The sequence below is a fragment of the Aulonocara stuartgranti genome, assembly GCF_965226115.1.
Source record: "Aulonocara stuartgranti genome assembly, chromosome: 11".
Taxonomy (NCBI): domain Eukaryota; kingdom Metazoa; phylum Chordata; class Actinopteri; order Cichliformes; family Cichlidae; genus Aulonocara; species Aulonocara stuartgranti.
The window spans coordinates 4606566-4625353 of NC_138947.1; the positions used below are offsets into that span (position 1 = coordinate 4606566).

General features: G+C 38.9%; 1 protein-coding gene across 1 annotated transcript in view; it reads right to left on the reverse strand.

Annotated features, from left to right (window-relative positions):
• Positions 1-14685, reverse strand: part of syngap1b (synaptic Ras GTPase activating protein 1b) — a 187026-nt gene extending 172341 nt beyond the window's left edge. Inside the window, exon 1 of the mRNA XM_082552018.1 lies at positions 14181-14685. Within this exon, the coding sequence (XP_082408144.1) occupies positions 14181-14202 (22 nt within the window). The 5' untranslated portion in view covers positions 14203-14685. The remainder of the gene's footprint in view (positions 1-14180) is intronic.
• Between the last annotated feature and the right edge of the window lie 4103 nt (positions 14686-18788).

Below are 18788 nucleotides of genomic sequence, written 5' to 3' on the forward strand. Positions count from 1 at the left end.
AAAACATACAAATTTCACCGCAGTTTTCTTTTAAAATTCCTATTTGTAATTTTACAGTTAAGATCTAGTGTTATGCTTTAGACCTCCCTCGGTCCTTGAAGCAAAGGGTAGTTAATAAAACCTCACATGTCCGCAGCTGCATACGCTCAGGTGTAAAGTGCTGACTAAACAATGCATTAGCACTGCAGTACATCACTTGGGAGGCACCACAGTTTGACACACAACAACATCTATATGCAAAGAGTCTAAGATTCTCCTTTACAGGAAAAATGTGTGCTTCAGGTTAGTTTGTTACTCTACCAGAAGATAGTATACTGCCAATATTTAGCAATCTTAATTTTTTTCCTGAGTCATAATTAAGAGTCTTTTCGCAACATTAAAACAAAGTAATTTAGCATGTTTGTGTTTCTGTTGTTGAGCACCAAATCCAACCAACAGACACTGTTGCCTAAAACAAACTTGAAACTTGTGACCAGTCGGCAGAAAGTATAAGCTCAGCTTGCAACTCCATTTAGCTAAGTTAAATGTAAAACGCTGCCCTAATGCACAAAGATAATGACCTAAAATCAAGTACTTTCTCAGTGTCTTATATACAGTCTCCTTTGAATATTCATATATATACTTTGAATCTACACTCTATTGATGCACATGATATGGTCCGTCAATCTAAATACATCATCCATCCACTTCAATATCTATTTAACTGCAGACCATACAAGCAGATGGATAAATACACTGCGTTAATATCTACCCATATATTGATGGCGTACATGAAAAGTCATATGGATATTGTCACCACATAGCTTCTTGGTCTTAAAAGTGAAACAATTACAGAAATGCCTCAAGCTAAAATTATTTATAGGTAGCAAAAGCCCATCCTTCATCCCGTATCTAGTGGTGACCAACAAAATTCCACCGCAGATATAAAGTTCACTGACCGTTAAGTTACATTAAACAGAAAGAACACAGTCACGTGAGACGAGAAAGAAATGCATTAAAAATAGAAATGCATAATCCCCCTGCGTTCGGATAATGAATACAAAAATGAAAGGGACTGGGATTTATAACAATTTCAAAAACCATACAGATGTTAATAATCGCTGCATGTGTGACGATGTTCGTGCAAAGTTTCATTGTGACTGGCCCACCCATTAAGGAGATATATAAATAGGTCATCCATGATCAAAATATATGTTTTTATCCATCTGTCAAAGCATTAAGGAGATGTTTATCTATCTGTGTCTGTCAGGTTTCATGTTTTAGTATTTCCAAGTTTAGGTTTTTTGTTGCATTTTAGTTTTTTGTTGTTTTATAATAAATAGCTTGCCTTATGTTAACCAGTTCCTGTTCTCCTGCATCATTTGCATTTGGGTGCTCATTCATCTCCACACGATCTGCATCCTGCAGGTCTTGACAGTAGACTCCAACCAGAATAGTTTTGCCTTTGAAAATTTTGAGGAGTTTTAGAACCAGTTCACTTTCTCAGTGGGCGGTGGTTGTTCCCTTTTCATTTGGAGGAAAAAGTGAAGTTCAGGCAAAGGATCTACAGTTTGGTTCATGCCTGGCCCCAGTATGCAGACTTATTGCCAACCTGGCTACAGGAATTTGTCTCCACCATTCAATCCCCATTTTCACTACAGCAGCACCCCACCTAAAACTCTTCACAGTCAGCCATCTATTCCCTACCTCAGCAACGTTCCACACAAGCTTCGCAGCCACGCTGTTCTGCAGCAGGGATAGCTCAGTAGGTAGAGTGGTGGCCCCATGATCGGAAGGTCGGGGGTCCGACTCCACTGAACAGCTACCCTGAGGTACCCCTGAGCAAGGTACCGTCCCTACACACTGCTCCCCGGGCGCTGCATTGGTGGCTGCCCACTGCTTCACCGGGTGAATGGGTTAAATGCAGAGGAACTATTTCACTATGGGGACTAACACATACACACACACATCTCCGTCACCAAAGCCCTCAGTAATAAGAAGTGGTTTCCTGAACTTATTGCCAGACCTCAGCTCTCTAGCCTCAACATCACCACAGCAGTGGATGAGACCCTCCTCTTTACCGCCTCAGCCTGATCATTCATTACTTGCCTCTTTCCTGGCAGGAATGTGGTCGAAGGATGAGGACTCGGCCCCCAATACACCTTCAGCTTCAGCGGTGCTCCTCAACCCACCTTCCATGACTCCTCCAGTGAAACCAGCTGTGGTGAATGACAGCATTTTCTCACCTCCAGCTTTCTCTCAGGCATAAGATCAGCTGAGCACCGACCTGACACAGGAGCCAGGGTGCTCAGCCGAGCTGCCCCAGCCTCCACTTCACCGCCTGCTTCAGGAACCAAGCCACTGGGTCCCTCTCTACCTGAGCTTGAAGGACACCCATCACCAGAGCTTGAACCAGAGCTAATGGGTTTCTGTCTGCCTGAGTCCAGGGGGTCATTAGAGCCTGCTTTGTGCCCTGTGCAACCGCAGCCTGCTCCATATTCAGCAGAGGTCTCTGCGCTGCCTGGTCCTGCACCGCTTGAGTCTCTGTCAATGGCCTCCAACGAAGCCACCCGAGGGTCCTTGGCCCCATTGAGTCCGTCACTGGCCACCTGCCAAGCCGTCTGAGCATCTGGCTTGTGTTGTTGGCCACACAGCTGGCCCTCTGAACTCCTTAGTGTATTCCGCTAGCCAAGCGCTTGATTCCAGAATTGGTATATCTTTGTTTTGGACTCTCCTGTAAGAGACAAAAAGCTACTTTTTGTCTCTTACCATTACCCATGGGGTAAGCTGTAGAAATATAGGTTTTAGAAGCAAGCATCCCTGTAGCATAGATTTGTCTCCTGCTTCAAAAAAAAATTATACATATAAATATTTTTTTAAAGTGTAAACCACGTGTTAACAATCACAGCACAAATATATCCATAAATAAGAAAACAGTATAACAGTGAAAACATTAAAACGTTAAACATTAAATGAAATTAATGGCCTGGCCACGTGTGCCCTATTTATGTAGGCAAGAGGAGGCTGCACACCAGCACATTTCGTTTTAAGATGATTAATATCCATGTATTCTTTTATTTAACACCAAACATATTCAACTGCAAAAGGGAAACCAGCTTAGCGCACGGTAGCTCTGTCATATGTTCATGTTCCGTGTCACTGCATGTGTTACATAAAGTCTGGCTCCAGGACTGCAAGGTCACAGTGTTGTGGCAAACCACTTGGATTGTAGTATCTGCAAAGCAACCTTTCACCCACAAATAATGTCAGCATGTGCTCGAGCTGGGAGCAGTTAGAAAATGTCAGTAATATGATTACCAGAGCACAGTGCATGCAAATACAGCACAGAGAAATTACCAGAGGAGCTCATCTGATGCAACTTTAGACCTCTTAAAAGGGGCACAGTAGGTGATACATTTCTGTTTTCCACAGGATTACTTATGGTAGCAATCTTAAGACCTCAGATCATTTTAAGAAATGGGACACTGGGTTAGATTTAGACTAGATCACAAAAACACATTACAATGCCAAAAATGGCCTCTTTCCTGCAGTGTTCCTTAGATTGAAGCATTTGTTTCCCTCTGTTCTTAAATGGGCCCAGCAAATATTAGATTCTCCTGAGTGAGCCTCGCAATTTCCAAATTTAAAGATGAGAGTTAAGCGAGAACACCAAATTAAAAGTGTGGTTTTGGCATCCTGCAAGCCGTTCTCATCACCATCCATCGGTACCTGTTTGACAGTGTCATTAATCAGAAACAACAGTTGTTCCATTACATTCATTTGCATCTAGAAATACACCTGTCTTCTTTAGATGACCAACGCTCATCAAACATAATCCAGATTTTTGCCCTTTACACAAAATGGAAATCTTTCCCCGAAACATTATAACCATCTCTGTTTTTGATAATTAATACTTTAAATAATGGCACATCTCTTCAGTGCAGGAACATGCCTGGATTTGGTCTGATACAGGAGAGAAAGGCTCGTGTGTGGGACTGTGTGAAAAGGAGGCTAAATTTACCATCAGCTGTTGAGTGAGACTGCTAACCTTTATCAGGTCCTTTTAGTGGAGGTAAAACACTACCACACACATATTACACACAGTGACACAAGAGAGACATAAGCGCAGGGGTACACAGACAAATACAGTGCACATAACCATTCTTGTGAAACTTGCAGATAACAAATTGCTCTCATCTGCATCTAAAATGGATGCAGAACCTACATAATCTACTTTAAAAAATTGGTTATAAAAGCTTTCAAATGGAAATACAGCTTACGGAAATTTTGGAGTTAAAATGCACAAAACAAGGGGATGAGAACAGGTTTATTCCCAGGCCATAAATATAACAGCTGGAATTTATGCTACAAAATGATACGAAATGATTAACTATGAAAATAAAGCTAAGACGGCTAAAGGACAGACAGGAAGTGGAGTGCTTGTTTAGCACACGGTTTTTAGTTTACCGTCGATCATTCTAAAAGAACACGAACACGTATGTCACAATAAAAACAGTCTGATGCTGCTACATTCAAGACTTTAAATTACTTTGATGCATTAGTTTGTGATATTTTTCTCATGAAAATTAAACTGATGTATCATAAATTATAATCTTTTGGGTAATATTTTTGTCAAGACCCCCAGGAAATAAAATATTAACACAGCGTATAAAATTGGCGTAGAAATGTGAGATTTTCATGCTCATATGCAGTCCTATGCCCCTGATACAACAGCACTGCAGGAAAGCCTTCATATTGTTTTGTATTGGACTAAACTCAGAGTCTGTATTTAAATGTCTAGGATTGCAAAAGTTTTAGTATCAAAATAACCTAAAGTAGCTGAAATAAAAATAGTCAATACATAATGTCCTTTTTCAGAATTGTAAGCATGTACTATAACTTTAATGTTGCAGTTGGAGATTTTTTGAATTATTTATATATGACTGAGCGTATGAAAACAGCATAACATAGTACATTTATATTTTAAATTCTGCAAAATAATCGCTGTATCTATAAAATAAAGAGTGTGTGGTATAAATTAAACATTTTCATTCAAAATATGGCATAAAAGAAGTAGAAAGCAATATAACACAGTGATACTTACATTAAGTACATTAGCATTATTTTTAATAATATTCAGAGTTTATTCCTATCCATGCTCTTGCCCAGTGAGTTTTGGTACTGTGAGATTAAAGTTCTCTAGTCCACTCGTAATAAAGGTGGTGGTGGTTAGGTTATTGAACAATAAGTACCTAAATAGGTTAAGATTAACCCTGCACACTAAAAAAAATGTTGCTAACCCAGTGCATTAAAATGGGAAACCAAAGGGTCCTTCAAAAGAATGCATGTGCAATGAAATTGGACTGGAAGACTCCGATCACTGTTGCCTAAACCCAGCACGTCACAGCACAGACACTAAATAACACTTGCTGCATAATATTCAGTTGCCAGGAAATCAAACTAAGCAGCAGTTTTTGACCCTGTGGAAATGACAGTGGGCTGGAACAACCTAATCCTTTCACAACAGGACTACAGATCAAGCTAAAGTATGCAGCTATGCCTTTACAGAGAACCTGTGTTGTTACCAACAGAATAGGGAAACCGTCAATGACTCCCAAAGCAAAGGGCTTAGCAGTATTAAAGAGCAGTAAAAGATACTCTGATGGGTTAAAATGGGATGAAAGGGGCCCTTGATAAAAATCTATGTGTAATGAAATGGGAGTAAAGTCAGTACTGAAACACAGAACTTTCACTCAGGAGACTGGGGTTCAGGTCCAATACTTTATCCCCATTGTTTTTAGAGTTTGATTAATTTATTTCAGCAAATTTTTGTTTGTTTTTCAGTCACTGTTTAGGAACTAAAAGCTACTTAAGTTAAAGATAAGATCATGGTTTCTGTTCATATATGTCCTATTATTACAATGTTTATTGCATGCTGGAAAGCATTTCTGGCAAAAGGGCCAAAAGACAAACTTCTCTCACCTGCAGCAAGCTTCTTGTTAATTTCCTCACCACAGTGATCCCACCTAAACATCCAACAGTAACAACAGCAGCTGATTTTTTATTTTTTTACATTCACTTACTCACCACAAGAGGTCACTTATGTAAATGTCATTTTAACATTATAACCCATAAACAGTATAGCAGTATTATTAAACAGTAAGCAGATCAGTCCTTCCTAAATGTAACACAAAGTGAAAGAAAGGGGTTTAGGACTCAAACTACATAGCAGATGATTTTCTCTGTTATTTGTTTTTTGTCTAGAAAAATAACAGTAAAAAGGTGAAAGTTAATGTCCAAAGAAAATTCAGATTACTGCACCAAGACAGACATACGTCCTCACAAGACTAGAACTATGAATTAAGACTCAATCAAGAAGTTTACACTGCAAAACACAGTGGTTAACTTCAGCACCTAGATTCCTATTTTGTGTTAAAATTGCATAAAATTAACCAATTAAACTAAAATTTAAAGATTCATAAGCATAGAAAATAAATAAAATTAAAAAGCAAGTACTGTGGAGTGTGGTCAGAATATAAAGTGCAATTAGTTATGCATACTATTGTAAGATATTCAGTATGTACGAGTGTTGTTATAATAAACTGTACTTTTGTATATGAAAAAAAAATACTATATTGTGTGCAAAATTGCAAATGCACAGGTCAGTATTGAAAAGCAACAGACAATCACAGCTCAGTAACTAAAAATGTTTGGCATTTATGTTAAAACAGAACAGTAATAGTAAATAATAATATCAACTATTATTCATACATCATTATAAATAATTATTGTAATAATTAATTATGCATCAGCTCTAAATAATTTACATTAAAATGTATTTACAGCCTGTTCAAGTCCATAAAGAGAGAATCACAGAAACCTACATATTCTACTACTCTATTTCATATTTTAATGTAGAGAATGATGCTTCAGGTTAATCTTTTATTCATTTAATTTCTCTGCCCACTTAATCCTTTTCTGGCACACCTGGGGCTACAGCCTATCCCAGCATGCACTGGGCGGATAGCAGGACACCGGGCAGGTCGCCAGTCCATCACAGGTTGAACACAGATAGGCAGACATCCACTCACGCTCACATTCATACCTATGGGCAATTTAGAGTTCCACTCTCCCTGACTTGCACATCTTTGTGATGTAGGAGGAAACAAGAGAAAACCCACACAAACATGCAAACTGCGCAGAGAATGAGCCAAGGATCAATCCTGGGTCTTCTAGCTGTGAGGTGGTAGGGTAAAATTGGTTTAAAATGGAGCACTGTAACAAAAAATAATTTCCCCCAGGGATCAATAAAGTATTCTGATTCTGATTCTGATTCTGATAAACCACTAAACTGAATTTATGGAGGTGTTAGCTCAGGATTAAACCAATGAAATGAAATTTACGTGCAAAAATATGCACATAATTGTGTGTGTACTGCAGTTTACGGTATATATATTTTTCATTTTAGAAGCTACAGTCAAAAGCACCTGTTTTTTCTTTTGTTTGACATATGACTTATGAAGGATTTATGGATTATTATTAGTTGCAGCTTAGTATTTAATCTGTTGTGTCCACTCTGCTTACTCCCTTTTACTTTCATGTGTAAATTTCACATTAGACATGTAAAAACAGCAGACATTGCTCTATTTTCACACTCTTACTTATTCTTAAAGATTCTGTCACTAAAATGTTTCAATTTAAATCAATTTGTGTTAATAATATCACCTAAAATTAATTAATTAAATTTTTTTTTCAAACAATGCACCTCTTCATGCCCCCAAAATGGCACTTTCAATTACAACACATCCTAAATGAAAGAATAGGTCAATTGCCAAAGACTAGTGAAACAACTTATGACAAATTACACTTTCAGATGATGCGGAGTTGGCGGAGGCAGAAGTCAAACACCACCCAGAACTCTGGGGTTTTGGCAACACGTCTACCTCTTGTGAAGCAGTGTAAACACAGACAAAAACCACAGTCACAGGATGAGGACAAGGTCATAGCAGGACAAAACACAAGGCTTTCAACCAGGGCATTTAGGCTTGTGTCCCAAGTTCACTTACAGTTTCATTTTTTTAGATCGCTTTAACTGTTTTTATTTGTATTTAGTTATGTTTAGTCAACAAAAGCTCTTGGTTAGGTTTAGGTAAACTTTACTTGAAGGCAGCTGAATTTTCACATGACTCATGAGACCTGGGAGAACGATGACCTGCCAGCTTAAAGCGTGTACCCGAGCTAGCCCCACAGGCTGCTTGTGAGGGTTCAGAGCGTGGCTTGCTTTTTGCCCTCTTCAATGTGCTCTACTTCTTATGGTTGGTTAAAGCTGGTTATGGAAGTATTTCACCTGTGAAGTTTTTCCTAAATGTTTTCAGGGAGAACTTCCCAGATGGTTCCATGTAACAAACCATTCGATGTATCAGGTTGTAAAACAAAATCATGGTTTGGGTTAAATTAGCTGAGAAGTCAAAACTCTGCACAAGCTCAGTTGCTCAGTTTTTTGTTTGTTTGCTTGTTTGTTTGCAGACATTTGTTTTATAAAAAGTTTTAAAGTTTCTTGGAGCAGAGGTGGAGTAGCACGCAGCAGTATAAAACATATGGAATTAAGTCAAGATCAAATGCTTCACAATTAAACTTTATTTGAAAGAATTTTCAGTTCACTGTGTAACGTGATTTCCATAAGTAATACAGCCGCTTCATGCTACTAAACAGGAGACTGCAGCGCCTCTGCCTTGAATTTACAACCAAACAAATACTGTAAAAAAAAATCACATACACAGAATTATACAAACACACACATATAAACATGATGAGATAAAAACAGAAATACACCTGAAATAAATGACTCTACAGGAGCCCTAATTAAACACCCAGCAGTGCAGTATAGCCTTATTCAGTCTGGTGAAGTCATTGAATGCAAGACTGAGCAGAGAGCACTATATACCTCATTCAGAGATTGATAGCCTGACACTGAGGTTTAATCCAGCTTCAGGCTTCAGTGCACCGAGATGTTTTCTTTTTTATTTATTTCACAGGCCATTATTTTACAGCCTGTGGTATCAGCCCTTATTTTACTGGCCCTCCAGCTATTTCAGGGGGAATTTATAAAAGGTACTTGAAATGTACCACTTTGAATGCGCATGTCAAAAGAAACGATGGGCCTTTTTGGCCTGGCAGAAAATATTGAAAACTATGATTTTCTTATTAGGTTTCATAAAAAGTTCACCTTGTGAAGTCATGCCAGTTTGAAAACTTTTACTTTCAAATTAGTGATACTTGAACAGGCAAACACAATGATAAAAAAAAACCTCACTGACCAGCCTTGCTGAAATGATCAAAGTTCAGTAATTATATAATGTGAAATAAAGTTGCAGCACTCTCTGAGAAAGTAATGAGTATCACCTAATAACATGAATTTAGTCCATCCATTGGTCACAACATGACTCATACTAATGACATATGTACAGTAACTTTGCATGCTGCCTAGGGTGTTTGGCTAAAATCTCAGTTCTGAATCACATGGATCCTTGGTGTTGGATGACATCATGCCTGCAAGATTATGAGCCAACCATATCCAGAGGGAGATCATTATTCCAGATTGGCAGCCTTCTGATTGGCTCCAGAGACAAGAAGCAGCTCATCCTGACCTTTTTGCTGAATCCTGACAAGATCAATCAAAAGCCAAGACATTCTCTCCCCCTGCACTAACCCATTGAGTCATTCCACTCGTTCTTTGCAGCAGAATTAAATTACCCATGCACCCAAAGTGCAGCTGAATCTAAAAAGTCACTGCTCCTAGCGACTCAGTTACAGCAGCCTCATGTTGTTTTCCCAAGAATGACTAAAGCACTATAGGCTCTTATAAGATAAGGTCCCAGACAGTCTTTACTAAAGCTAGTTCAGTGCTGGGCAACAAATAGGCAAACAAATAAAGAAGATGTGCTGAACACAAAAAAATAACAACTGGACTAAGCAATAGTTCTTTGCCTGTATGAATCTATAAATGGCTCAAACTATATGCAGATGATGCACCGTACTTTTGTGGCACTGAATGCATTTGGCTCCAAAGAAGATAAAAGATACAGTTGCTACAAAATAGCAAATCAATTCTTGAATTATCAGTATGTCAACTTGTTATATTATTATTGGATACATATTGTCACAATTTGTGGTGTAAATCCAGTACCCGCAATTAACTTTTTAACACACAAGCTAAAAGGCCTGGTACCCAATAATATATTTATGTTGCAAATGGAATAGGATGTCAGAACAAGAGCTGAAATCAATAGAGCATCAGTTCAAACCTGAACGCAACAAAATTTGAGTTCAAAATTGTACTGAAACTATTAAAGGTACTTAAGGCTCAAACATAAAAGCACCTCTACAGGTTTTACAAAATAATTGATCCTTAATCATTTAATCAAATTCCTCATCCTTCGCAGAATCTCAGGATCTACTTTTTTAAAATGACTACTTGCATCAATATTGTGGCAAATCTACCCTCATTTGGTGCTTGATGGATATTTCGTTTTGGGGTCTGTGTTTTATGCTGCTGTTGTCAGTTATTGATTGAACAACAAAGTGTTATAGACATTGAAATGGATCCCAGATAATATATGCCTGAACAGGCTTTGTCAGCAACTTGTATGATACACATTATGTCCTTATTGACTGGATCCTAATACATAAAATATTATGTGAATAAACCAATAAAGATTATTGATTGACTTTCTAGTTTTGGGCAAGAATAATGACAGGACTGGTGTTTTTGTTTTCAATATCCAGACATTATAACATGTCTTTGACCAAGAAGCTTCAGGGATACTTGAAAAGGCGGAAGGCACAGTCTGCTTTGACATTTAAAAGTGCTGACTTGCCACGTTCAGCAGGGATTTGGCCGGCAGATTTAAAACATCCCTGAACTTGGACATGGGATTCTTTGATTCAAAAAAAAAAATCAGATTAAAAAAAAAATCAGAACATTAAAGATCTGTGAACAGGTCTCCAGATGGAAAATTCAATCCTACACATGTGATTAAAAACAAATCACTTCAGCAGTGCATTCATCATTGGTTGATCCTGCCGCTAATTTTACACAACACATGAAAAAGACACCATGAATCCATCTTCAATAAACTCGCCGCACCACTGGAAAATGAAAGGGCCGTCTCCTTTGACAGACCATCTAGTGCACAGAGCTACATGAATCTCATGCATGCAGTACTGTAATAGTCTAACAGATGATGGTTCTTGGCACAGCCTGAGCAGTGGAGGGGTGTAAGACAGTCCCTTATGTCACATGGGAGAAAGAGAGGGAACGAGAAGGACAGAGAACAGGAGTGCTGCAGTGCATTGGTGGTGTGCTGTCTCTTTAACTACGGTCATGCTTGACAGGAGCTGCTGTATCAAACTACTGTAAAATCGACAAGGCCAGGGATGGCTCAGTGGATGGCTTCTTGCTTCCACAGAGTCCATCAGCACTCAGGGATACATCCATTGTGGAGAAGGTTAAGAGAAGGAGAGAGAGGAGACAGCAAGGAGGTAGAAAACGATGTGTGTGAGAGTGAGTGGGTGGATCAGCATGAGGGGGGGTCGACCACAATGGAAGAAAGTGAGAAAGGGAAAAAGAAGGAGAAAGAGATAGACTGAAAGAAGGTGTGAGTTTAAGAGAGCGAATGAGGGAAGAGAAAGATTTAGCCAAGATAGGAAGGTCCATCTCTGCTGCTGCTGCCTGCCTCCCACTAACTGCCTGTTCATCTGAGCCGGTACTTGGCATGACTGCAAATGGCTTGCTTGGTACATTAGATGAACGCGTTCGTCAGTATGGGCTCAGATACATCTGCAAGCTTGTTGAGGCCCCTTTCTCCCCTTATGTTGATCTGAATCTCATGTCAAACCCATGTCACGCTAATATCAGCCATCTTGCCACATATTTTATCTTTGAATGTTGAGTCACTGTGCAGCAATAAATATCACTCAGTGTTACATAATCTCTTTGAGCTGCTAATCCATAGGTAGACAAGGAAGCGGGATAGAGTATTTATCTGCAGAGTTGGTAAACCAACATATATTTGACAGTTTATTTGGTTGGTCTATAAAATGTGGAAACTTCCAACATTTCATCTTAAGACTGCTTCATTTGCTGGACACAGTCAACGATATAAAAGAAAGAATGGCAGCATATGTTTCATAATTCAAAAGCTGAAACCTGCAAACACTATTAAATTCTATCCACGATTACAGAAATGACAGATTTTTAAAAATTGTGTTACATTTCCTATTAACTGACAGGGAACTTTTATCCAATTTGCTATAAGCGGTTAAACTACAAAATTTTAGTCATATATTAAATATTCACTGTAAATGACGGCATAAGACAACGCCTTTAAACTTGTTCATTTTTCAAGCATTCGGCTTTCTGTGTTATTTATAAGACTAAACACAGGTTAGCTCCATAAAATCCAACAAAACAATGCTGAAAATAAAACGTCTCTGCGATCACAGAGAAAGAGTACTCAGTGCCGTCGCTGGCAGGTTCTGTAGGTGCAGCGCTGTGCTCACAATTTCCTGGCAATGACTCCCAGAGTGGGCTCTCTCTCTCTATCTCTCTCTCACACACACACACACACACACACACAAAACACAGTGGCAGAGCATCTCACCAATATTATGCAACCAACATCTATAGCTGCACTTGCACAGGTGGGCATTTTAGCCATTATCTGCTGTGCTCTGAGGGAATAAAGAGCAAAATCAACCAAGTTGGCTGCCACAGTTACATTTGGTCTCTCTTTTCACGCGCAGCTTAGACGATGACTTCGGGGTCACAGTGAAGTCCAGGAGCTGACAGCTGGGTATTTCGGGTCGAGATTAGTCTCCATTTTAGAGGCACACATTCTGTCCTACAAAGGGTTACAGGTTGGTGAGTGTGTGCTTGCATCCACACATGCACCATCACTCGCTCTCACCCTTACAGTCACATGCAGCACACCTCCACTCTCTCCTGAACCCACACACTGACTACACACTGCTGTCTCTCTCACACAGATACACACACTGCTACAGTTTTACCCTCTTTGATCACAGGTACTCACACAAATCACCCCCAGTCCTTCACGGCTTCTCCAAACTTTGCGCTGGGCGTTACATTTCACTCTGGTCTGACTTCAGCTATCACACTTAAGGGACCGTGCTTTTCCCAAATTAGACCCTCTAATCACACACACAAAAACACACACACTGCAAATTGAATGTTACGACTGGATAGATGTGAGGCAGCTCACTGCAGCACGCCTGCTCACATATAGCATTAGTCACAATTGCAGTGCAATGATACCAAGGGAATCTGCCTTTACCGTACACTGAAGCACCTTTCACCCACTCACACTCGAATATGAGGGCATAAAAGACCAAGAACAATGAAGTAGCTTCTTATTCTGGTCATCTACATATTTAGTTGGCCAAAGTTTTTGCACACGGAAAGCAAGATACAGACTTTTTAGGATACCAACAAAATATCAAACATATTTCATGAAATATCAGAGTGAAAAGTCCCTAAGGGGCTATCTCGCAAATTGTATATGAGATTAGAAGCAAATGAAGTAATAAAACCACAATCCAGTACTTCATACAACCCTAAGAGTTTCTATGAGCACATTACACTAATTCATGTTTTTAATAAGCCTGTAAGTATGATAAGAGCAGTATAAACTCCATTATATATAAACAGTAGAGATGCTGCACACTCAACTAGCATCGTGTCGCTATAAACTCCTTACACTCTACAACACCACAGGATCATTAGTGGAATATTACAGCGTTTTTGGCCATGATCGCAGTGTGAGTGCTCTCAAACAGAGGAATGCTTTTGCAGGAGAAGACACTAGTGCACATGCATACCTTATTACGATACTATAATTACCGCATGCACAGCTCCACACCACAGACGCTGCGCGGGATCCGTGTGTGCTTGTGCGTGCGTGTGTGGGTATCTATCTACAAGGCACTCTAGGCTATCTCTATGCACCTGTCGGCTATGGTGCTTTTAGATATGCCTATTTCATGTGACAGAGAGGGAAGAGAGGGACAGAAAGAGAGAGACAGCGAAAGAGAGAGAGAGGATGGCGAGGAACGGGGGAGGAGGACAGAAAAGAAAGATGCAGTGGGTGTCAAAAATATCAAAAATATTAGCTCTGACTTACCTTGAAAGGGAACATAGGACATGTTCCAACTGCATTGAACGTAGGCTTTGCGTCTCGCTCGGCGGTTTCTCGGCGTTCAGAAGTAACGTGGAAACCAAATTACAAATAATTCTGAAAAATTAAAATAAAATTTAAAAAAACCACACACGCGCGCGTGTGCACGGGATTTACTGCTGTTCACAGTTGGAGTCGAAGAAGAAGCCAATATTCCGCTGTTATAAAAACTGGCATCATAATCCACGACCGCTTATAAAGCCCCGGTTCCCGATGCATAAAAAAATACAGGATGCAGAGATGTGTGTGTGTATGTGTGCGCGCGCGCGCGTGTGTGTGCATGTGTGTGCATGTGCGTGTGTGTATGTGTGTGCGTTTATTTGCACGCTGCTGCTGAGGTGTGAGGGTGAACACGAGTGAGTGTGTGTGAGTGAGTGAGAGAGAGAGAGAGAGGGGGGGAGAAGGGGGTGGAGGACGAGCGCACGCGCGCATGTGTGTGCGTGTTACTGAGTGTGGGCGCGCACGTTTCCCAATATCTATAACCTATCTTTAGCTTATGCATTTTACATTTTGTGCTCGCCTCGTGGAAAAGGAGGATTATAATAACGTTGCAGGAGTGTTAATTCATTATAGCCACTGCTTCAGGCTACTGTAGGCTGTGTGTGTGTGTGTGTGTGTGTGTGTGTGTGTGTGTGTGTGTGTGTGTGTGTGTGTGTGTTTCTTATGATTTTTACATTGCCTACTTTGATTCTCTATCCTATAGATACGATTAACAATCGCTTACTTATTATCATGAGTACAAACTTACAGGTTATTTTACATTATTTTTTATATGTATTTAAAATATACATAAAGAAAAACACAATATCATGTTAGAGGTGATAAGGCCAAGCTAATGTAGTTTTCTGTAAACCTGTTTTGGCTCTTGAAACTCCTGCAGACCTGTTGAAAACACACTTACTGCAGGTAACGTCCAACCTCCCATAAATGCTGACATTTCAGATTTCAGTGGAATTATACTCGAGTACACAACTATTTCCTTTTCACATTTTAAATAAATTAATTCATTTTCTTTTAAAAATTGAATAACGCTGGATTTCGACACTTGACCAAACAGAGGAACTGCATCAAGATAGGAAGCTGTGGAGCCAAAATGGCGCCTTGAGATGGCGTATGCTGCATTTGTGTAACGTGGGAAAATAGGAATGTTGAACTATTGAACGTAATTGTGCAATTTAAATAATAGATGGAAGTTTGAGTTATGAGTTGTGTTGTTTTAATCAGTTCCAAAAATATTACACAGGGTGCTTAGATAACTATATATTAATATTTAATTTATTTTATTTTCAAATGTTTTCATTTTTTTTATTTCTATGCCTCAGTGTAGACTATTGTTGAAGTTATATATCCAAAAAATAAACAATAAAAAGTGATCGTTTACAAGTGGAAAACAGGGACCAGATTTATTTATTTTTCTATGATTGTGTGCATTTTAGGCTCCACCTCTTAGACACCCTAATTTGAATAAGTAGTTGGCTAAATGGATGAATCTGTGAGTCTAAAAGTAATTTAATCAAATCGATAATCATTATAATTACTAATGATTATTATCATTACAAGAGCACAAAATAACACCATCATAAAAACGAAAAAAAAAATCAGTCTAAACAGTGGGAAATAAATGTAAAAATTCCTGCTTTCTATTCTATAATAGTTCTAAAACCAGTTTAAAACAGATGAGCAGCAATGCTGCGGCTGTAGGGTTTTCAGCACAAGCTTTCATTAGATAACATTTTGCACACTTACATGTCCTATTTGCATGCTTGAAGGTGCTTCAATCATTGTGGACTTCACAGCTTCAGAGGAACGCTGAAGACATCAGAGCGCAGCGCCTACTTCTGGGTCACATGTTGAGACGTTGCCGCTATCTTGTGGTCAAAACGAGCAGCTGCAGCTTTGGCCATTAATGAAAATAAAACTAAATATAGGGATTTCAGGAGCACATTACATGAGTTGCATCCTTCAAAACGCTAATAAGTGTCCATGCTAACAAAGGAAACTAGTGTGAAAGAGAAGAAGCACATCCCCTGTGACCTGCGATAGCAGATGATCACAGAAACGTATCACATATTATTAAAGATGACAGAAGGATTCTGGTCCCTTCTTAGATGGAATAGTTTCAATTAAATTCTTCGTGTTACGCACCTGCGCAGTAAACAGGTTTTTCTCCCCCACAGCAGCTGTTTATCCCAGTAGGAAAGGCACAGGTGCTGCTAATGACATTAACAAAGGCTCTGTTCACTTCGAGTGTCTCAATGAGCTACGGTACAGTGGTACAGCAGCCTCGATATCAGCCTCTGCAAACTAAAGTAGCTCAATCATTCATTGTTAATTTTAGCATGTAGACAATTTCTTCTGCCAAAAATGTCAAGTAGCACACCTTCAGACGGCAATCACAGGAACAAAGAAGTTACTTCCCTCAGACTCACTGACTATTTTGAGTAACAAAGAGCTGCTGACACACAAGTATTTTATTAAAATGCAAGAGGCTTTATGTCAGTGCAACCCAGCAGCTATAAAAGGTAACAGTAAATAAATAAATAAATAAATAAAACAGTAAGATTTTCAACCATTAATGCTTCCACTTCTCAGAAATAAAATATGACGCAGGACTTAGAGTGATATGTGGCATTATTCTTCAGAGTCATTATTTGTTGCCTCCATTCATCTTAAGTCTCATTGTAACTGGCAAGAACACAAAATAAACATCTGTCATTCCTGTTGGCAGCAACAGTAAATTGTCTGCCAAAAAAAGGAGTAGTTAATCCATCCTACAGGACACATTTGGCTGTAATACAATTTATCATCCCCATCAGACTAATTCGGGGGGATTCTCACAACATTGCATGATTTCTAAATACAATGGTACAAAGCAGCTCAATAACAGCCTCAATCCACCTCTTCTTGACTTGGAAAGTTAAAAGCTTGAGCACTTTGGAGAAGTGATGATTTTCTGCCCATAGTTGTTTACTCCAAATAACTAGTAAACTGTCACACTATGAAAATATTACCATTCTGTCATGTTTTGGAAAAGCTTTAGTGGAAAATGTTTTTCTTTGAGTCAGAATCAGACATAAGTGGGGGAGCATTTAATGAAAAAAACATGGTATTTTAATTCTTAAAGAGAGAGTTATTTTTCTATTGTTTTATAACATCAGAAAGTTCTTTTGAAAAATTGAAAAATCATCTTAAGGTGGTAAAAACCAGACTGGACATCGCACACCACTGCAGATATGTTTTGGTCCAATATGAAATTAGTGATATAAAAACACCTGTGTAGTCCTGTTAAAAAAACAAGTACACCCCATGATTCAGCAGCTTGCACAACGGCTTTTAACAGCAATAACCTGAAGCACTCACTTTCTGCATTACTCTGTCAGTCTCTCACATTGTGGAGACACTTTGACCCACTCGTCTTTATAATGTTTCTTCAGGTCACTGGGATCTGTGGGGATTTGTTTATGCTAGACTCTCTTAAGGTCTCACCACATCATTTCAGTCACGTTGAGGTGCATTATGGCCCAAAACCTTCACTTTGGTCTCATCTGTCCAAAGGTTTGTTCACAGGAAGCTTTGCAAACCTATGATGTGCTGTCATGAACTTTAATATTTAACATGGTAACTGAGGCCAGTAGAGTCTGTAACGTAGCTCTTAGGTCTTTTGTGATTTCTCTGAGCATTGCACCTCGGGGTTGAGTTGTGGTACTAATTTGTTTTCCCTATCACTCCATCCGTACAGCATAACAACACCTTACAGGGAAAATAAACTTTAAAAAAAGACCAACATGGTAAAAAAAACAATTCTCTAATTGACAGTGATTCTGGTGAAAGTTATTTTAAAATATTTTTCTCACACTTCTTTTGTAAGCTGCATATATGTGAAGCTCTGTTTTTTGGTTCTACTTTGTCTCCTTACTTAAGAATGTAATTCTCTCATGTTTTAATATGATTCCTGTTCTTTGCCATTAGTGCAGGAATGCTTGAATCACCTCTAATTAACTACGGAGGACAATGAGCACAACATTTTGTATGAAATCATGTAGAGTTCACTGGTTTGAATTGGTTGAAACCAGAGTGAATATCTAAATCAAACCACCCAAATGCATTTCAAAGGGTCTGTCAGAGGTTACCTCTCACGGTACAGTCAGTTGGTGATGCTTGCACGTCTTTGCACCTGTTCGACAAAGGACATATATAGCGTGGAACCACATACATTAGCACCCTCTGTAATCTCAGTGACGATCTGTCAGACAAATAAAAAGATGAATTTTGATTATTTCCCTCTCACAAAAGATGTTTAAAGGGTTTAAAAGTCTGAAACAGCTCATCTGGATCTTTTAATTTGAAATTTGAAAATTTGTGTTTTTATCCTTCTCTGACCTTCAACCAGGAAAGTAAAACACACATTAATTTGATAGTGGAAAATAATGACAGCAAATTAATTAATCCTGGTTTGCATTTATCTTGTGAACCACTTTCTGATGGACCGACACCTAACAGGACAACTTATTTTTAAGTTTTTTTAATAGAACAGTGCAACAGAGAGGTGAAACT